The sequence below is a fragment of the Perca fluviatilis genome, chromosome 12 (genome assembly GCF_010015445.1).
Source record: "Perca fluviatilis chromosome 12, GENO_Pfluv_1.0, whole genome shotgun sequence".
Classification (NCBI taxonomy): domain Eukaryota; kingdom Metazoa; phylum Chordata; class Actinopteri; order Perciformes; family Percidae; genus Perca; species Perca fluviatilis.
The window spans coordinates 27,954,466-27,974,337 of record NC_053123.1 but is presented as its reverse complement, the minus strand read 5'-3'; the positions used below and the strand labels follow the sequence as shown (position 1 = coordinate 27,974,337).

Here is a 19,872-nt window from a genome sequence, read left to right as displayed (position 1 = left end):
TTAGGATTTTGGCCTAAACTGGTAAATATCTTCTTTTTCTTCTCTAAATTTTAAGGGCAATTTTTGCCTCTCAATCACATTTTTCTTGGGGCATTTTTGCTGTTTTTTCCCCCCTTAATTTCTGACACTGCTTGCATCTTATAATAATAATAATAATAATAATAATAAGTTTTATTTATATAGTGCCTTTCATGAAGGACACTTATTGAAAACTCATTCCTACCAGGGAAGAAATAGAAAAGGAAAAGATGAGTCTCTAAGTACATAACAATTATGACAAAGTCAACCAAAACTATGATAGTATAAAAGATAGCTACTGGATTCAATCGTAGTATCTCACATTTATGACTTATTAGGTCAAAATAAGTATCTCATAATTTAGTTTCCAACGGTCTTAGCGTTTTGTGGATTTATTTGTTAAATTAGTCGAGTCTGGTGAATGTCAAAACGCGCACATCCTCAAATGGGTGGGAAAAATGATCCATCGCATGCGTCAAAATCTCTGCAAAACAAGCGCCAGCTGCCGGGCTTAGTCACCGTCTCCTTGCCTCTGCCAGACCAGAAGGTTTTAAATATACAGCAGTCGCAATTTGCAGGAGTGGGGAGTCTAACGAGCTAACGAGGTTATTTACCAAATGAGATGAATGTGATGTTAATAAGCATGGGCCAATCTGTTGTTTAGTTTAACAGCGTTTAACGAACAAATCCTGAAGTGCACAACCCTCTGCCAAAAAGCATGTCTTTAATTTACGTGCTGACAAAAGCCTCTCTGTGTGCACTGTGAAAGCGATTAAATAATGTTATGAAATATGAAATGATCAAGGCTAATTAACTTAATTGGAAACTCAAACATTTACTTGGCCAACATTCGCATCCTGAGCATGAAACTGATAGTGGACTCTAGTTTTTATTTGTATTAAAGCAAGCGTCTACAGCTGGGCGCCTGGGTAGCTCACCTGGTGGAGCAGGCGCCCATATGTAGAGGTTTACTCCTCGACGCAGCGGCTGCGGGTTCGACTGTGACCTGCGGCCCTTTGCTCATTTTACCCTCTCTTTCCCCCCCTTCATGTCTTCTGCTGTCTATACAAATAAAGGCCTAAAATGGCCACAAAAATAATAATAAAAAAAAGAGTCTACAGCTGTTTAAACTGACTGAGACCCAGCTGACAGTAGCAGGCTGATGGTAGACTTGCTGTCCAATTGCATACATGTACATGATGTGGACACCCAATCAGATCAAGACCTAGCAAGAATAAATCTGTATATGCTTGATTGGATCTGTTGACATTAAAAGACCCTTACAATTATTATTGAAGTATTGGATTTATGCTTCTGGACAGCTGGTTGTCAACTAAGTCATACTGGTCTGCATAGAAATAGGAATTAAAAAAATAAATCCATGGTATGATTACAATAATAGATTGATTGATATGATTGCTATCAATGTAGTCTCACATTGCCAGACCTTCCTGCACAGCGCTGTGGAGGAGGGTCTGGCTAGTCCTCACAGCATTCCGGGATGGGGGAAAAACATGATCTGGTTTATTGGCATTTCTTTAAACCAATCGCAATCGTTTTGGGCGGCGCTAAGAGCCGTACGGAGCAACGGCGCCTCTGCAAAATAGCCTCGAGCCACGTTTTGGTGGAACGTGTGCTCGTTCAAAAGTAGTTTTAGTCGTGCAACAGAAAACTCAGATTGGACAGGTAGTCTAGCTAGCTGTCTGGATTTACCCTGCAGAGATCTGAGGAGCAGTTCACCATAGTCCTCAGAAATCCACCAGAGATCAGAGTGCCAACACAAAGGAAGCCCAAGGTAACGGATATCCGGCCTAAATGAGTGAAATCTGGCGGATTTTCCGTCGGCAACAGAGCAATCCCGGAAGTGGATCGTCGTGGATATAGACTACTATCAATGTATTGCAAAGCCTTACAGGTGACTCTTAAACATGAGGAAAAGGTTGTGGCTCTTTCAGATGTCCTTAAGCAGGAGTTTTCTGTAACTATTTATGAAGAGGAACCAATCAGTGATCTTTATCAGGCTGGCCAAATCTAAATCACATGAAATCAGTTAGTTTCAGCCCTAAAACGCATCCTTAGCTTATATTACAACTTATCCAGGCCTATTACTACCAAAGCATATCTGCAGTTTCAGCCTGCAAATTACCTACCTAAATTCCTCTCTCAATTTTTCTCTTTACCGAAACTTTGGTTAATGATAGGCTATAAAATGTCCTCCTCTGCCACTGAATAGTCTGCAGGGAATGCAGCCTGAACTTGATTGCTGGCTTCAAACCCGAGCTGTACCTTCTCAGAAATAGAGCAGGACTGATCTCACTCTCAAGAAATGTCTAACGGAGACAAAAGCCAGCATTCAGAACCATTTTTTTCCACCTTGATTTGCTATGGATCACGGGATTGAGCAGCAGACGTTAATTGTAGGAATTAAGGCATATGTTTCGGCTCATCCCTCAATTTCTATTTGGTTTTTCTTATCTCGAGAGCAAAAGAGAAGTACTCTGAACCCAATCACCCCCGTCTCAGAGTCAAGGCAGGCCATGTTGCTCTCAGTCTGCTGTAATGACACTGACGCACATTTGTCTGCTCCAAGCAGGCGGAGCGTCTGCCAGATCCAGAAGGGATGACTGTGTGGCTCAGAAGTAGGAGAAGCGTACTTTCTATACACACTGGGCTGCTGGGAAACACAGACTGCAAATTTGGAAATAGGATAGTTTACAAAAGCAGGCCTTAGCCTACAAAGAGCTGTCCAGACAGAGAGGTAAAAAAAAAAAAAAAGAGAATGGAGAACTTACACCAAATAACTAATTATAATTTGTTGTGCATAAACGTCCATAGACAAAGATGAAGAGTGAACAAAGGCAGTTGTATTAAACAATATCTTACAGAGAAGCGTTCTGCAATCAATCCAAACTTTGAGGTTTTCTGTTACTTTATGCTCATGCTGAGATAAAGTTGGAGTCCACTGAACCTACCATCCTCTGGGAGGGAGCAAGCCACAAACTCTTTAGAGCCAACTTACAAACACTGGCTCCAGGTCAGTTTTTTTTTTTTTTTTTTGGGGGAGGAGGGGGGCTTTTCCACCTTTATTTTTGATAGAACAGCTAGGTGAGAAAGGGTGGAGAGAGAGAGAGGGGGAAGGCATGCAGGAAATCGTCACAGGTCGGATTCGAACCCTGGACCTCTGCGTCGAGGCATACATGCATACCTGTACACATTTTACCATCAATGTACGCTGTGACGATTTTGCATTCTAAAGTTGCTGAAAGCTGCTGCTGTTTCAATCCTGTCGGCTCTCTGCAGCGGGCGGGGCTGCTGCTCAGTCCCCCCCCCTTGAGCGACTAACGCGCGCGCCACGGTGGATGCATGAAAAACCGGAGCTGAGACACAATGACCTAAATTGAGGACAGCTACGCTCGTTATTGTAAGTGCAATGATAAGTTAAAGTCCAATAAGTACTTTATCAAACTGTGTCCCAGCCCAGGCCAGGACAGGAACTGAACTAACAATGTAAAGATCAACAAGCCATTTTGAACGTCAACAGTAATGTTACCTGAAAACCTTACCTTCCATTTTTTTTTTTTTTTTGCAACAGTTAGCTTTATGTGTCATGGTGCATAAATATGAACACTACAGTTGCTGTCAACGGGCTTATCGGCTAACGTTAGCTACCGACGGTTACCTCGGAACAATCCAGCAAATAGACGGTACCCAAAGGGTGCCGTTACCTGAAACAGATGATTTAACGTCACCGCTCATTTTACACACAGTTTAGCAACAAAACTAAACGCTGAGGGAAGATTACTACCTTTTTAATGTTGGTTTGGAGCGTTTTAAACAGTGAAGTTAATACAGCGTGTTGTGGGAACACAGCGTCTCCTGCAGCGGGGCGTCAGAGGCCGAGGGACCGCAGCGTTCACTAACGTTCGCTAATGTTCACTAACGTTCGCTAATGTTCACTAACGTTCGCTAATTTTCACTAACGTTCGCTAATGTTCGCTAACGTTCGCTGACGTTCCCTAACGTATGTTCGCTAACGTTAGCTTCTTGTCTCATCTGGGGTCTGATAAACCAGTCCTTCCAGAAAAATGTGGTGTTTTTTTGTAATTGTTGCAGGCAAAAATCCTTGATTATGTGGCATGTTTTCTTAAAAAATGCGATGGAATATGCGGGATATTTATGCAATTTTATGTGATGAAATTGCGGGAACTTTGATGAAAAAGAGAAGAAAAAAAGTGATTCCCCCAACACCCTGTTTTCCGATGATGTTCACGTTGCGTAATTACGTCACTTCATAACGTTCCCATGGCAACAGGGGAAAATGGCTGCTCTTGTGTGAAGTAAACGCAACATTTTTCAACTTTCTGCTAAAATATATATGGGACTTTCTTGCAACAAAAATGCGGGGATTATGAAATCATGCAAGCCCCGTATATTTTGCGCGGAAATCGCCAATTTATGCAGCGAAAGTGCGGCGTATTTGAAAAAGTGCGGCGTATTTGAAGAAATGCGGCCCCCGCATAAATATGCGGACTTTGGCTGATTATGCATTGAATTATGCGATCGCATAATCGCGCTTTTCTGGAGGGACTGTTAAACAGTCAATTTATCAAAGTCAGTGTGCCCAACGCTATTTTTTTTAAACTGTAGCTGTCATATTTCACGGGACCCGCGTGAGTGCGGTTTTCATGTTCCAGTTGTTCAGCCTCAGAGGGGAGAGAGAGCGGCTGACCCTTCGCCTGAGATCAGTAGAGCAGACGGCTCTGCAGAGCCGTGTATAATTACGACTTTATGACATTTCTGACAACAGCTGAAGGAGCGGCGTTGCGCCGCTGCTACATAGCGCAAACCCTGCTGTGTTTTTTTTTTACTTTTAGAGATACTGTTCCACAGTACTCTGGCGCTACTCATCATGACTGTAAAAATAAAAAACCCAAGTTCCCGTTCTGAGTCATTATTTCGATTACATTTACTTGGCAGAGAACTCTGTACAAAGCAACAACAGAAAAAAGTCCCCCCCCACACAAGCAATTAGGGGTTCTGTGTCTTCCTTTTGGGCCCTTCAACACATGGACAATAATAGCCGGGGGAATCGAACCTCCAGCTCTACCAACTGAGCGACAGCTGCCTCGTTTGCTTTGCCCTGATCCACCGCACAGTCAAAGGCTACCTGACGACATATTAGACGGATAGATAAACATAACGGCTTTCAGCTTCTATAGAGATGATGATAATATAACAATCATAAAATGAGTTTTACTGTAAGCTACATTGTTTCATTTTCTAACACAGCTTCGACATACACAACAAACTATGGCATTCTATTGTTAGCTGTGCACAGAGGTTTTATTTCAAACCATTGGCATAGATGGAGACGTTCTTCCTGAAAGACTGTTAGACAATGAGAAAAGTATTTAAGCGAGGACTCGTCTTTGAAACTGAAACAAAAGGGCAAAGAACAAAGAGCAACTTTGTTGCTGTTCACTCGTACTGTTATGGCGTTCTGCCAAACCTCTTATCAGCATGTCTGCCTGTGTGTGTGTGTGTGTGTGTGTGTGTGTGTGTGTGTGTGTGTGTGTGTGTGTGTGTGTGTGTGTGTGTGTGTGTGTGTGTGTGTGTGTGTGTGTGTTTGGTCCATTGAGATTACTGTGCAAAAAAAAACCCACATTTGCACTGGTGAAGCATATTATGCCTTCTTTTTTATTATGCCTTCTTATTAAGGATGCCATTGTTTGCTAAAAAAAAAAAAATTGCTTAGTCACACAAAGCATATGACTGATAATCCACGTACTCTGTGTGTTGAGTACACATTACCACTGTACCGTACTCACTGGGGGAGGGGGGGGGGGCTTTAATGAGCCATATACACTATAATGAACTCCTATTTCCACAGTAACCTGTAGGAGTGATGCTACTGCTGAAAAAGCAATACAGGGCTCAAATACACATGAAGGACAAAGCAGATTCCATTTTCGGTGTTGTTAGTGTGTATTCAGCAGCGCTGCAGGTACATAAAGACAAAAGCAATGCAATAAGTCACTGTCGGTTCTTGTCAACATGGGAGACTATAGTTTGAGTAGTAATGTGGGCTTGTGACGACATGATGATCCCCGTGGGGAACTTACTTATTTTTTTGACATGTGAAGTTAAACCTGACCCAGTGTTAATACATGACAATAATGTCGCTTGCAAACTAGAACGGTCCCGTTTACCATTTGTTGCGTTTGGTACTAATCAACAGCGAATATTCAAAGCTTTGCTGGTGGCACCTGAATGGCTCATTTGTGTGACGTCCTGTTTATGTGTTATTTAACCCCCCCCCCAATGTAGCACCAAGCAGACTTTATATTTCACGGTTATTGTTTTCCGTCAGATTGTTTATAGATCTCGACATTTACGACCGCGCTTGAAGGCAGCTTCATTTCAGGAAAAACGAAAAAGAAAAGAGACGGAGCGACTGTGCTTTGTTGCTGCGGTCAGCTGTTACACAAACTCCTGGGCAGTTCAGTGCTTACGTTTCGTGTTTAAACACTTTCCTGTGGCAGCCATAGAGGCAGGGATGTTTCCTGTGTACTGTACTGTACTGTCTCACGCAGCCTCAAAACGGACTGACGAGTCTGATCGCCGGTTACATGACCAGCCAACCGCAGTGTGACGTCGGGTTGCGTTTCTCCAAAAGTTGAATCTGTCTCAACTTTATTACAGTATTAAAAGAAAGAAAGAAAGAAAAAAAAAAAAAGAATATTCAAATCCCCAAATTGAAAATGGAATACCTAAGCGACTTTGAGTCCATGAAAAGCGCTATATAAATTCAATTTATTATTATTATTATTATTACCCAACGAACAAATATTCAAATATTCGGATCCAGTCCTTTTGCAAACTAACAAAATAGTTGCTCTAAGAGTTTAAAGTGCTCATTTTATGCTGTTGGCTTTTTTCCCTTTCCTTTATTGTGTTATATATCTTTTTTGTGCACGTTATAGGTTTACAAAGTGAAAAAGCCCAAAGTCCACCCCAAAGGGACTTACCATCTCCAACAGAAAACACTGTTCACAAACTGCTCCAAACAGCTCTATTGTAGTCCAGCCTTTACTTCAGAGACAAACATGGTCACTTTGTAACACATGTTATAATGCTTGCCTAGCTGCTAGCGTGGCACAACCTCATACTCTGCTTCTGACTGGCTAGTAGTCCTTACCGGTACTGTCAGGGCACACCCTCATACTCTGCTTCTGACTGGCTAGTAGTCCTTACCTAGGTACTGCGCATGTGCGACTCCTATCAAAGATGGAACAGAAGTGAGATGCTTCACTCTGTAGCTAAAACAGAGAGCTCAACACACAGGGTGAAAAGAGGAGCAGCAGCAATGTGCAGTACGACAAAAAATATGGTGTTTTTTGAAAATTAAACCATGTAAACCTATTCTGGTACAACCTCTAAATCCAATTATGAACCTGAAAATGTGCATAATATGAGCACTTTAAGACATAGTAAGCAGAATACATTGCATGGGTATTTTAATAATGGATCAGGAGGCATGGCAGAGGAGACTGGCAACATACACAGAAGGCGTCCATGGTAATAAAAGAGAGAATTTGGATGGCTAGATCTGCCATGGAATGCCCCTGGGTAGTGACCACCGCTTTTTACAGTCAGGCTCAATGGTGCCTTTGTGCAGCTGAGCCCAGCTGGCTGTCCAGGAAACCTCAGTACTCACTGCACAGTCCCACATCTTCAGAAACACAGACGTCTGCACACAGGCCACCTTTTTATTTTTGGATTTATACTGGGAACAGCCTATACCCAAGTTGCCAGATCACTATAATCACACATACATACATACATACATACATACATACATACATACATACATACATACATATATATATATATCTGTTGCCTTATCGTCCATCTGTGTTTGACAATATGATTTTAAATTAAAGTTTTATCGCTGTTATTCATTTTTTAAGTATCGCCATCACATTACAAATATTACTTATGTAAACCAACCTTTGCATGGATTTAGCTTGTCTATTGTTAACCCCTGTATTAAAAGTCAATCAAATAATTAAAATGAACAGCAGTAATGTGTTTTGAATTGTAATGGAGGGCATTTGTTTTACATTAAGACCAGAAAACCTGACGCCTTTAATCAGCAGGAGTTCGGTGTAACTTTTATGCTAAAAGTTTCATAATTGAAGTATGAAACTTTGGGCCAACCTAGGAATGTCCAACATTTACTCTCCTTTCAGCTCTTTTCTGTTCTCCACCAACTATCTTTTTCGTACAGTGGGTCTATTTCCTGACGTTTCCTAAACCAGAAAGTAATCTAAAGATGAATCAGTAATACAAAAAACAATCGTTTGTTGTGTTGCAACTTTACACATAATGCATTTTAAAGAGTCCCACAAAATACTGTAATGTAGTAGTCAAACTACACCTGGACCAGCTCCAACATTACTGCATTAATAACTCAACTCTGCCGAGAGCTTCAACTGACCAAAACCTCAACTTGTATATGTATTGCAGTATTTCTATGTTGTTGTATATATGTATACTTTCATTTAAGCACATTTCTGTACTTCCAAAAAAAACACACACACACACACACACACACACACACACACACACACACACACACACACACACACACACACACACACACACACACACACACACACACACACACACACACACACACACACACACACACACACACAGAGCGCGAGGCCATATCAGATTACAATAACATACTCGAAACCCGCGAGCCCTCTCCCTCCGCCCTCCTCGGAGCATCGCGTGAGAGCAGCAGCCGACTCTCCAACTTGATTGTGATTAATGCGCGAGTGCAAGATATCCATGCCAGATCTGAGCTAGACGCATTCTTAAGGTAGTCCACAAGAGTGGAGAAACAAAACCACAAGAGATCATAATCGTCAAAGCAAAAAACAAGACCACACTTTACCGGGTGTTCCTCGTTATTCTGACCACTTTTGCTTTCGAGTTATAGATACATATAGTTGATATATCGATGACAGAAAATAGGAGGATGCGGTCGACCTTAACTCGGTCTATCTTTCATTTTCGCAAAGATGTGTTATTTGATTAAATAACTTATCGAATATGAGCCAATCTCTATTACAGCTTATATATATATATATATTCCGTTTATGTGGCTATTTCGAGTATGTAAACATTCATTTTAATGCCCACATTTTTATATAACTTGCAGCATTTCATCTAAGTAAACTGAAAGTCAACATTAGGCTCTACAGATGCCAGGTGCGTTGAACGTTACGTTACGTACTAGGTTGTTTTTTTCCCCCGTATGTGTATAGTTTTACATACTCGAAATAGCCACAAAAACGGAATGCATAAAGTAACGTTGAAGAGAAAATCTCTTAACACAAACAATAGTTACTGGTAAGTCTTACTGTTTGAGAACAGGCTTCTTCCTCTTCTTGTTAGCATAAGATCCTGGGTTTCCCAACATGGTGTCACTTCGTATAACTTCACAAACGTTTGTTTGGGCTTATTTAGCTACTCCTTCGTTGTTGAGGCTTCCTCCATACGTACAGGTCACAGTCTGTTACTCCGTCGTTTATTCGGCCAGTGAGTCCAACTCCCAAGAAAAACAAAAAGCTGCCGCCGGGGTCCGCAGAGGTTCGGTGCCGCGTTGCCAGTTCCAGTGGGCGGTCACTGACTCTGACCTTGGTCGGCGGTGCGGTGGAAGTGAGATTGAGGCAGTCGTGTGAACACAAAAGTGGTGAAGTTTTGTGAGAGGGGAAGAAAATGGAAATTTAGAAGAGTTTGGCGAATTGAGCAGAAGTCCAACCCCCTTCTTTGGATAAACAACGCAGCCTTATTATTATCATTCAGAGTCACTTGAGTTTTCCTTTTTTTTTTTTTTTTCTTCTCCTTGCACGGGGCGTTTTCAGGAAATGTGTATGAACGGTCTGTCAGAGCTGTATGTTTTAAGGTGGACTGGAATCTTTGTGCCTGTCGAGCATGTTTTGCTTCTGCTTTTGTAATATCCAGAGTGTGCTGTGATTTTTTGGACTTAGTTGGGAAAATATGTTCTTTGGCTGAGTTTTCTGACCACAGCAGGAAATACTGTAGAAACGTTTCCCTAATAACTTCCATAATATCTGATGCACATATGATATCGTTTTTGTAACTCACTACAACTTGGCTTTATAGTCTCCTTTCCCCACTATATCACTCTGTATGCTGTTGTAATTTAAACCTAAACTATGCAAGGATCTCTGGCATACACCCATTCACTTTATAGTGTTCCTTTATTTAGAATGTGTATGATAACTGATTTATTTAAACTAATAAAAGTACACAAACTAAATCCAAGAGACTCTTATTAGAGATGGGTTTAAAAGCCCTTCTTGGCATGTGAATGATTTACATTTCAGCTTCAAGCAATACAAAGTCCAGTATGGCCACTAGCTCCTGCATATTTTATACAAGAGTAGATGATAAACATCTACAAGGTTTTGCCCTAAGGCGAATCAAAAAGCATCATAATGGGGGCTTTTAACTTGTAAACTATGCTCCTATTCAGGCCCCTATTTTACCTTATTACATGACCAAATCTATGGTAACACTCAAACCAACTATGTGTACACCCACACATGACACCAATATGTGATTTAACATCTCATTCCAAAACAAGGGGCATTAAAGGTCCCATGACATGCTGCTCCTTGGATGCTTTTATATAGACCTTTTTTCCCCCTTTTATTCTTCTTCTTTTTTTTTTTTTTTTTTTTTTTTTTTCCCCCTAAAAAAAAATTTAAAATTTTTTTTTTTTTTTTTTTTTTTTTCTTTTTTTTTTTTTAATTTTATAGGCCTTAGTGGTCCCCTAATACTGGATCTGAAGTCTCTTTTATATAGGCCTTAGTGGTCCCCTAATACTGGATATGAAGTCTCTTTTATATAGACCTTAGTGGTCCCCTAATACTGGATCTGAAGTCTCTTTTATATAGACCTTAGTGGTCCCCTAATACTGGATCTGAAGTCTCTTTTATATAGGCCTTAGTGGTCCCCTAATACTGGATCTGAAGTCTCTTTTATATAGACCTTAGTGGTCCCCTAATACTGGATCTGAAGTCTCTTTTATATAGGCCTTAGTGGTCCCCTAATACTGGATCTGAAGTCTCTTTTATATAGACCTTAGTGGTCCCCTAATACTGTATCTGAAGTCTCTTTTATATAGACCTTAGTGGTCCCCTAATACTGTATCTGAAGTCTCTTTTATATAGACCTTAGTGGTCCCCTAATACTGGATCTAAAGTCTCTTTTATATAGACCTTAGTGGTCCCCTAATACTGTATCTGAAGTCTCTTTTATATAGACCTTAGTGGTCCCCTAATACTGTATCTGAAGTCTCTTTTATATAGACCTTAGTGGTCCCCTAATACTGTATCTGAAGTCTCTTTTATATAGACCTTAGTGGTCCCCTAATACTGGATCTGAAGTCTCTTTCCCGAAATTAAGCCTTGTTGCAGAATTACAGCCACTAGAGCCAGTCCCACAATGAGCTTTCCTTAGTATGTGCCATTTCTGTGTCTGTAGCTATTGAGGAGGAGAGAGAGAGGGGGGGGGCAAGGTGGAGGGTGGGGGTGTGACCTTGACCAACTGCCACTTTGCTCGTTTGAAAGCCATGATGTCTCTCTCTCTCATGGGTGGGCCAAATTCTCTGGGCGGGCAAAGCAGAGAAAGGGGAGGTAACCTTGCTCCTTATGACCTCATAAGGAGAAGATTCCTGATTGGTCCATCTGAGCTTTCATTTTCTCAAAGGCAGAGCAGGATACCCAGGGCTCGGTTTACACCTATCACCATTTCAAGCCACTGGGGGACCATAGGCAGGCTGGGAGAACTCATATTAATGTTAAAAAACCTCATAAAGTGAAATTTTCATGCCATGGGACCTTTAAGGCCTTCCACAACATTTTGGATTTTCTCCCATTCAGCCACAAAAGCATTAGCGATACCGGGCACTGATGTTGGCCGATGTTTCCTCCCCAGTGCGCTTTAATCTTTTCTTCGCCAAACTGAAAAACCATTTCTTTACGGACCTGGCTCTGTGCATAGGGGCATTGTCATGTTGAAACAGGAAAGGGCCTTTCTCAAACTGCTGCCACAACATTGGAAGCACACTATTGTCTAAACTCGTATGCTGTAGCATTAAGTCTTCCCTTTTAAGTTTCTTGGAACTAAGGAGAACAGCTCAAACCACAGAGAACAGCCCCAGACCAAAAGTAGTCACAGATGTGTCAACATACATTTGGCCATATGATGTTTTTGTGTAGTATGTGGTTTTTTTTTTTAGCTGGTTTTGAGTATGTGTAGTAGTGTATTCATCCTGACAAAGTGGTGAAATTAGTCAGTATGCAGATCAAATATTCTGGATTTTTAAATGTGCTGTTGATGGACACTAACACTTTACTTTAAGTCCCCCTATTTAGCATTTACAAACATTCACTGAATGGTTTATAACGCACTATAATGTGAATTTTTTGTGTTATCAATGTGCATATTTGTCAGTTATAATTTCTCCTGTAGGACGTGTTTTATATTTTCAATTGGGTTTTACTATATCGTCATTCATGATCTGTATATACAGCAGCCTCCACCTATGGAGTTGATAATAGGCTACATTAAAACACTTAGGCCTAAATCTGCTTTCGACTAACTCTTGTGTAATAAACCATTTATTAACGGTTTATACTGTCTATCATTGCCGTTGGGTGAAAACCTTGTATGTCCAAAACTGTTGTTTTTCAGGAAATAAAAAAAAAGGCTAATTTGAAAACATTTAATTGAGCTATTTACTTCAGATGGAGTCACCACGTCAAAATATGTGAAACCCACAGATGTACGTAAAGGGTGATTAATAGACATGATTTATGAAAGGAAATTAATATGATGAAATATGGCGTTTCGAGGTCATTGCCCGACAGCGACGTTATAAATGATAAATGGACTCCCGGCTGAAAACATGAAGACATGGCAGGTTTATTAGACACACCTAGCTAAAACTAATGCAGTCTGATACAACAGTTCTTGAGCAAATCTCACCATCATGAAAGTTATAATATTTAGCCTGGCTGTGCAAGCTTCATTCACAGCTCATTTCCCAAGGGGGCGTGGCCAACGGACGTCGCTCAAATGCCTCTGGGCGCAATTGGATAGTCCTTCAACCAATCAGACCAACGATCCGGGTGACGCAGCAGCGACAGCGGCATCAACGGGTTGGAGGCAGTCATGTTGAATGTAAACAAAAAGCTGCTCGCCATTGCTGCGGTATCGTCATGGTGTAAAGCCCGCCTCGACGGTTGTGATTGGTGCCTCGATTGGGAAAAATTGGAAATGGGCTTGAATGGGCTCTCGGCCAGACCGACTTGTTGATTGGACTTTAAGGTCATTTCGGAGGCTGCAGTTTGTGGTGCCGTGTATTAGAGATGTTCCGATACCGATACCAGTATTGGTATAGTAGAGTACTATATCAGTATCGGCTCCAATACTGCCTAAAAACGCTGGTATCAGTATCGGGAAGTACTGGAGTTTATGCACCGATCCGATACCACGTTATAAAGCCCTAAAGAAAATCTACGTAAAAGTAGTTTATTTATGTTAAACTGGAGAATAAAAGAAAGTTCTGGGGCGTTCATTGTTTGTTCATGTTTCACAAAGAGTTTAACCTGAGCCAAAACGACAACAAAGATAGAAATCATATCACATCCATACAGGGATAGTAGTATACAGCTGTTAAAACATAATACAATATATGACACCTAACCACACAGTACGATTGGTATCGGAAACAACAAATTAGAACAGCTTGTATACTGACAGGTTTTTTTTCACCCAAACAATAAATAAATACAGAAATCTGTATAATCTTGATTTATTCCGCTGATTGAAATCCTGGTACTTCACCTCGCCACACATCAGCGACAGTTGCCATGGAGACCATTCACACCCCTAAGCCCTCCCCAGCGTTCATCTGTAAACAGATAGTGTTTGTCTTGGGCACACTGTACTTCCTTATAACAGCCGTCTATCATGTTCACATTCCCCGCTTGGAGTTTTGTCAATAGTTCAAATACTAAACTCTGTTTCCTTGATGGCGCAAAACAAAGCCCTTTTTATTTTTGAATCATGACAGGCTGACATTAAAATCCGGACTGCATTCTGCACACACACAGACACACACACACACACACACACACACACACACACACACACACACAACACACACACACACACACACACACACACACACACACACACACACACACACACACACAATGAGCAACGTGTTTTTTGCCTTTTGTGTCACGAGTGAATTATTTCACCTCTAAATGCACGCTTTGATTCGAGGATTGTTTCTTGTTTTGCCGTCTTTGGTGAGCCAGTTTTTCTACGGACACAGTTTTATTGTTCATGCCACTATATTGTTAAAGGTCCCATGGCATGAACATTTCACTTTATGAGGTTTTTTAACATTAATATGAGTTCCCCCAGCCTGCCTATGGTCCCCCAGTGGCTAGAAATGGTGATAGGTGTAAACCGAGCCCTGGGTATCCTGCACTGCCTTTGAGAAAATGAAAGCTCAGATGAGCTGTTCTGGAATCTTCTCCTTATGAGGTCATAAGGAGCAAGGTTACCTCCCCTTTCTCTGCTTTGCCCACCCAGAGAATTTGGCCCACCCATGAGAGAGAGAGACATCATGGCTTTCAAATGAGAAAAGTGGCAGTTGGTCAAGGCCGCACCCCCACCCTCCACCTTGCCCCCCCTCCCCCCCTCTCTCCTCCTCAATAGCTACAGACACACAAATGGCACATCCTAAGGAAAGCTCATTGTGGGACTGGCTCTAGTGTAAGGCATGGATACCCGACCCGAGGCCGACGGGTCCCGACGGGCCGGGCCGGGTTCGGAAAGATATTTAGAAATGATGGTCGGGGTCGGGGTCGGTCACATCAGCGCGATAAGGCATTTGTTGTAAAATGGTGCTGCGGCTCTTTTTAAGAGAGCTCAGTGTGTGTGTGTGTGTGTGTGTGTGTGTGTGTGTGTGTGTGTGTGTGTGTGGTAAGTGGGCAGAAGAGAGAGCTAGAGAAAGAGGAAGCAGACGTGTTGTAGATGCGACCGGAGCAGAGTTAGTGGTTATTCGTGTTATAACGTCGGCCCTGGAGGTAACCAGTCTCTCCTGGTTTTCTGATCACGGTCGGAAACGAAGCGATCAGGAAAGGTTAACCCATTGAACATGTTAACAGCTGATTAACGTGCGCTTGTTGCCCCGTGTGCGCTGATGCGCTCATCTGTTGACATTTCCGAATGCCTTCCTACAGTTGCTTAACTAAAGCGGGCTTTGTGTCATTAGTATGAGGGAAAAAAATTAGATTTTAACTGGGTCGGGCTCGGGTCGGGCTCAGACACAAATTTCTTAATACCTGTCGGGCTCGGGCCGGGTTCGGTCACGGCTCTGTCGGACGCGGGCCGGCCTCGGACAGAAAAATTCGTCCCGATCCGCACCAAGGCTTCAGGTACAGTATTATGGCGTTTTTCCATTACATGGTACCTGCTCGACTTCGCCTCGACTCGCCTCGACGCGCTGTGCGTCAGTTTTCCATTGCCGATTTTAGTACCGCCTCAGCGTGTTTGGTCGTCATAGCTGGTCGTGGCTTAGTAGCGTTGCTTTTCCCCGACTCATTTCCTGGTTCTCCGTCTCCGTAAACAACATGATATCAAAGAGATAGTTAACGTTTACTGCTCCAGACTTCCCACCGTGGTCAGAAAGAACAGGGGAGACACTTTGTTTCTCTCACATATATATGGACTCCAAGTGGGCTACTGCGGGCGGAGATAATCGCCGTCACTCTCTCACTTCTCCCTCGCTCACCAGCTCCCCACACACACACACATCACACATGCACACACCAGCGCACAAGTATAACCATCAGGCCACTTGTATGCTACGGAGAAAGCTCTGCGTGAAGCCTCCGGCAGCAAAAAAACACCACTGGCTAAACTATTTAAAAATGCCGTCTCTCGCTAGCAATGCAGTGATCAGTGACGATTCTTTCCGACCAGTCAGCAGCCTGCAGGTTTTCACATCACCTTTTGTTAGCAGGTACCAGGTACTTTTTTTCGTAATGGAAAACCAAAAAAGGCGAGTAGAGTCGAGGCGAGTCGAGCAGGTACCATGTAATGGAAAAGCGCCATTAGGGGACCACTAAGGTTTATATAAAAGCATCCAAAGAGCACCATGTCATGGGACCTTTAAAACATGCACTGTTGTTTCCTAATTAGCATCTGAATAAACAGAAGGGAAAAAACACAAACACATGGCAACAAAAAAAAAAAGCAGACATGTCATGCTTTCACGAGGAACTTCAGCAGCGTTTGACAGTTTGACTGCTGGATGACTGAGAGACGCCCGGGGTGGAGGCTTTGACATGGAAGCACTGACATGTCTCTGTCCTCTGAGGAAGGATACTCTTTGCCTCGCAATAGCTACGAATGATCTATAAAAGGACCTGTTCACAGTCATAGTTACAGTCTGCTGATTTTGAGTTCCGGCACTAACTGTCGACGTTACATTTTAGAAACGGTCGGCAAACAACAAAGCTTAACCTTGTGGCATTTGTTTGTCGGTGGGTTGGTCTGATCACCGGTGTTGAACTCAGGGACGTGCACAGGTTACAGGCTAATTGTTGTCAACAATCAATCAAGCAACATTTATTTATATATATATATATATATATATATAGCACTTTACAGCAACCAGCAGGTATCCAAAGTGCTTTACGTCAGAAACCAAGAATAAAACAACATATCATACAATAAAAAGAATGAAAACATTGAAAACAGTAAAATCAGAAAAAGGTAACATAGAAACAGGAGGAGGAGAGGGAAATTGTCACACCACTACTGCGTATTAAAAGCCAGTCTAAACAAATAGGTTTTGAGTTTGGATCTAAAAAGAGCTACATCTGTCATTGCACATTGATTGTGTGTGTGTGTGTGTGTGTGTGTGTGTGTGTGTGTGTGTGTGTGTGTGTGTGTGTGTGTGTGTGTGTGTGTGTGTGTGTGTGTGTGTGTGTGTATATATATATATATATATATATATATATATATATATATATATATATATATATATAAACAAATATTTATGGCGCTAAATCATAAAAAAAGTTATCTCAAACAGAATCATTGCAGTCACAGTCTAAAGGTCAACTGGCAGCACTTGTGTCTGTGTTCAGATGTCTTTTAGCAGTGAGCAGTACAGTATACTGTATAAGTTTCTTCATTATGATTCTAATAATTCTATTCAAGATAAGGCCCTACCACGAGGCTCCAGTGGAGAGAGTGAGGGAGAGTATGCCGAGCATCACTCAACAAATCAGACAGCTACCTAATGACCGGATAAGTGTTCCGGATAAAAAGGGCCAAGTCAGTAAAAGTGCGTTAACGAGAAATTAAAAAGGTACATTATAGAACTTATTCAGAATTGTAAGGTTTCTTTTGGAAACAGCTCCATCTTTGAAGAGTCGGCTGAAGGGGGTGGCGGGGGGGAGGTAGTAATGTGCACATCCCTGGTTGAACTTCTTTGTAGCTTTATTCCCCCCCCCCCCAAAAAAAATTTTTTTTAAATACTACAGTAACTGAATCTGTGAAAGTAGTTGAGAAAAAAACAATTTTCCCTTTAATACAATTTTGATGATTGATTTGATACATACAGTACACCATCATCATTGCTCATGAGCGTAGTGGTAATCTGCATGTAATCACATTACTTTTCTGTCTTTTATGTAGTAGCGTTTGGTATCCAGTCATGACAATCCTGCCTGGCGAAAATGAAGAACTACTTCTACGTCACGCCTGTGTCAACATGTGTGTCAATCCGAGACCCAAGACATGAAACGGTAATAATAAAATGGTTCAGAAGTTGAAAATACAGTATAGGAATACAATAGGCTATATAATATACTGTGGAATACTGTACAGTACTCCACGACTTTGTGGAGTATTGTTCATGAAAAATCAACTTGAAAGAGGTGAGTTTATTTTTTTTTTTTTGCAGCACTGTCAAATCAGTTGATGTTGACATCGCCATCTCCAGCCGGCCGCTCCCCCGAGAGCTCGTTATAGCTGTAACCTACCGGTCCACGGGCTGGGACCGAGACCCACACGTTGAGCAGGAGAACACAGCAGCCGAGCACTGAGGGAAATGGGGACATGTGAACATGGCAGCTGCCATGCCACAGAATTTGGCTTGTGGTTGCTGGTGAGCCCTGTGCAACTGTTCCCATGCATTTAATCCACTCTGGGTGCTTGTTTATTTGGCCCTGGCGCATTCCTGTGTGACAGACACCGGTGCACAGCCATCAACACCCGGCTCAATGTCTTTATTTCTCACTAACTTTAGAGCAATGTTTTATTCAGGCCAGCAGTGGTTTCCATTCAGGAAGGCCAGCTACCTCACTGCCTTTTTATTGTTCTCCACCCACTGCATAACTTCCCTCAAACTTATTACAACACTGTTTTTTTACGGTTTTGATTTCCTCATTCGAACAGTTCAGTCTTGTCCTGGGGTCCGCTGCGCTCAGAGACAAAGTATTTAAAGCTGAGGCAACGAGCAGCACACTTGTAGAGCAGTGTGATTAATTATTTCCTTTTGCTCTGAGCAAGAGGTATGGAAGATCATTCACACCGGGAAAATGAACGCATTTGTCAGGAATGATCAACAATAAAAATTCTAATAAAAGTCAAAGTCAAAATCATTTATTTGAACAATGATGACTTTCCTAGTCAAATGTATGACTTCATATCTCTATATTACTAGGAAGTGTTTATGAGGTACTATCTCCCAATTTGGACTCCCTTAGTCCTAATTAGTGTGTGTCGAGCGGGACACTGTTAAATTGACTACCATCGGTCGGTACGCGATGTGCGCTGCCTGCACGATCCGATATGCGAATGCGCATAAATGCGTAGTAGAAAACCTGACGGTTTCCCCACACCATTTGTATCACGCATGCGTTGAAACACTTGACGGGCCAGGCGGCACAACTGGCGGCATATTTTTGTAGGCTACATTCAATGTTATTCATTATGCAGTTCACGGCCGGTCTGCTTTATAAAAGATATTTAAATGAAGTACTTATCGTCACTGGTCCACAACCGCATATCGACGTCCGTGTACGACGCCTTGGCGACATTGTAATTTTTGTGACGTGTGGTGTGGGGATGTTGCGATGTTTTTAAAACGTAGCTCACGCTATGCATTGCGAGGTGTTTACGTGGTTGCCAAACCAAAATAATAAGGGAGAGGTTACATGTTACATGAACATGAACATACAGCCGTTTTGGTTACATGTGGAATGGAGTCTGAGTCTCTCTGTCACTGCAAACCGTCAGTTTCCTCCACACTCCCCCTTTGCGCTTCATTGCAAAAGCTGCGCAAGCGTGGAACAGGTGGTGCAGCGCGCGAAACAGGATTATCGTCTGCTCATGCGCGAACATCTCGCGCATGTCGGATCGTGGCAGGCGGCACAGATCGCGTACCCACACCATCCATGGTCAGCAAACCTACCCTGAATGAATTAAGTGTAAAAAAAAAAAAAAAAAATAAAAATAAAAATTGAATACATTGTGTCTGAATTTCTGCTACATAATTTCCAAGTCATTATCATAATTATCAGATATTAACTCCTTATTTCGAGGCACTTAACATGAAGTAATAATTCAGATTTACTACAATAAACTTGAGTTTTCTTCTTTTTTGTTTTTTGCTTTTCAAACTTTATTAGTGTATTTGATTTTGGTGGTGGGAGT

At 41.9% G+C, this 19,872-nt stretch overlaps 1 protein-coding gene and 1 long non-coding RNA gene across 2 annotated transcripts in view; one reads left to right on the top strand and one right to left on the bottom strand.

Moving 5' to 3' along the window:
- LOC120569522 (aryl hydrocarbon receptor-like) overlaps window positions 1-9,917 on the bottom strand; it is a 47,224-nt gene extending 37,307 nt beyond the window's left edge. The window contains exon 1 of the mRNA XM_039817381.1: window positions 9,453-9,917. Within this exon, the coding sequence (XP_039673315.1) occupies window positions 9,453-9,511 (59 nt within the window). The 5' untranslated portion in view covers window positions 9,512-9,917. The remainder of the gene's footprint in view (window positions 1-9,452) is intronic.
- Window positions 9,292-19,640, top strand: LOC120569524. Its single transcript, XR_005640885.1, has 3 exons — window positions 9,292-9,441; window positions 17,851-17,960; window positions 18,119-19,640. It is a non-coding gene; the product is annotated as an uncharacterized LOC120569524 (long non-coding RNA).
- The last annotated feature ends 232 nt before the right edge of the window (window positions 19,641-19,872 follow it).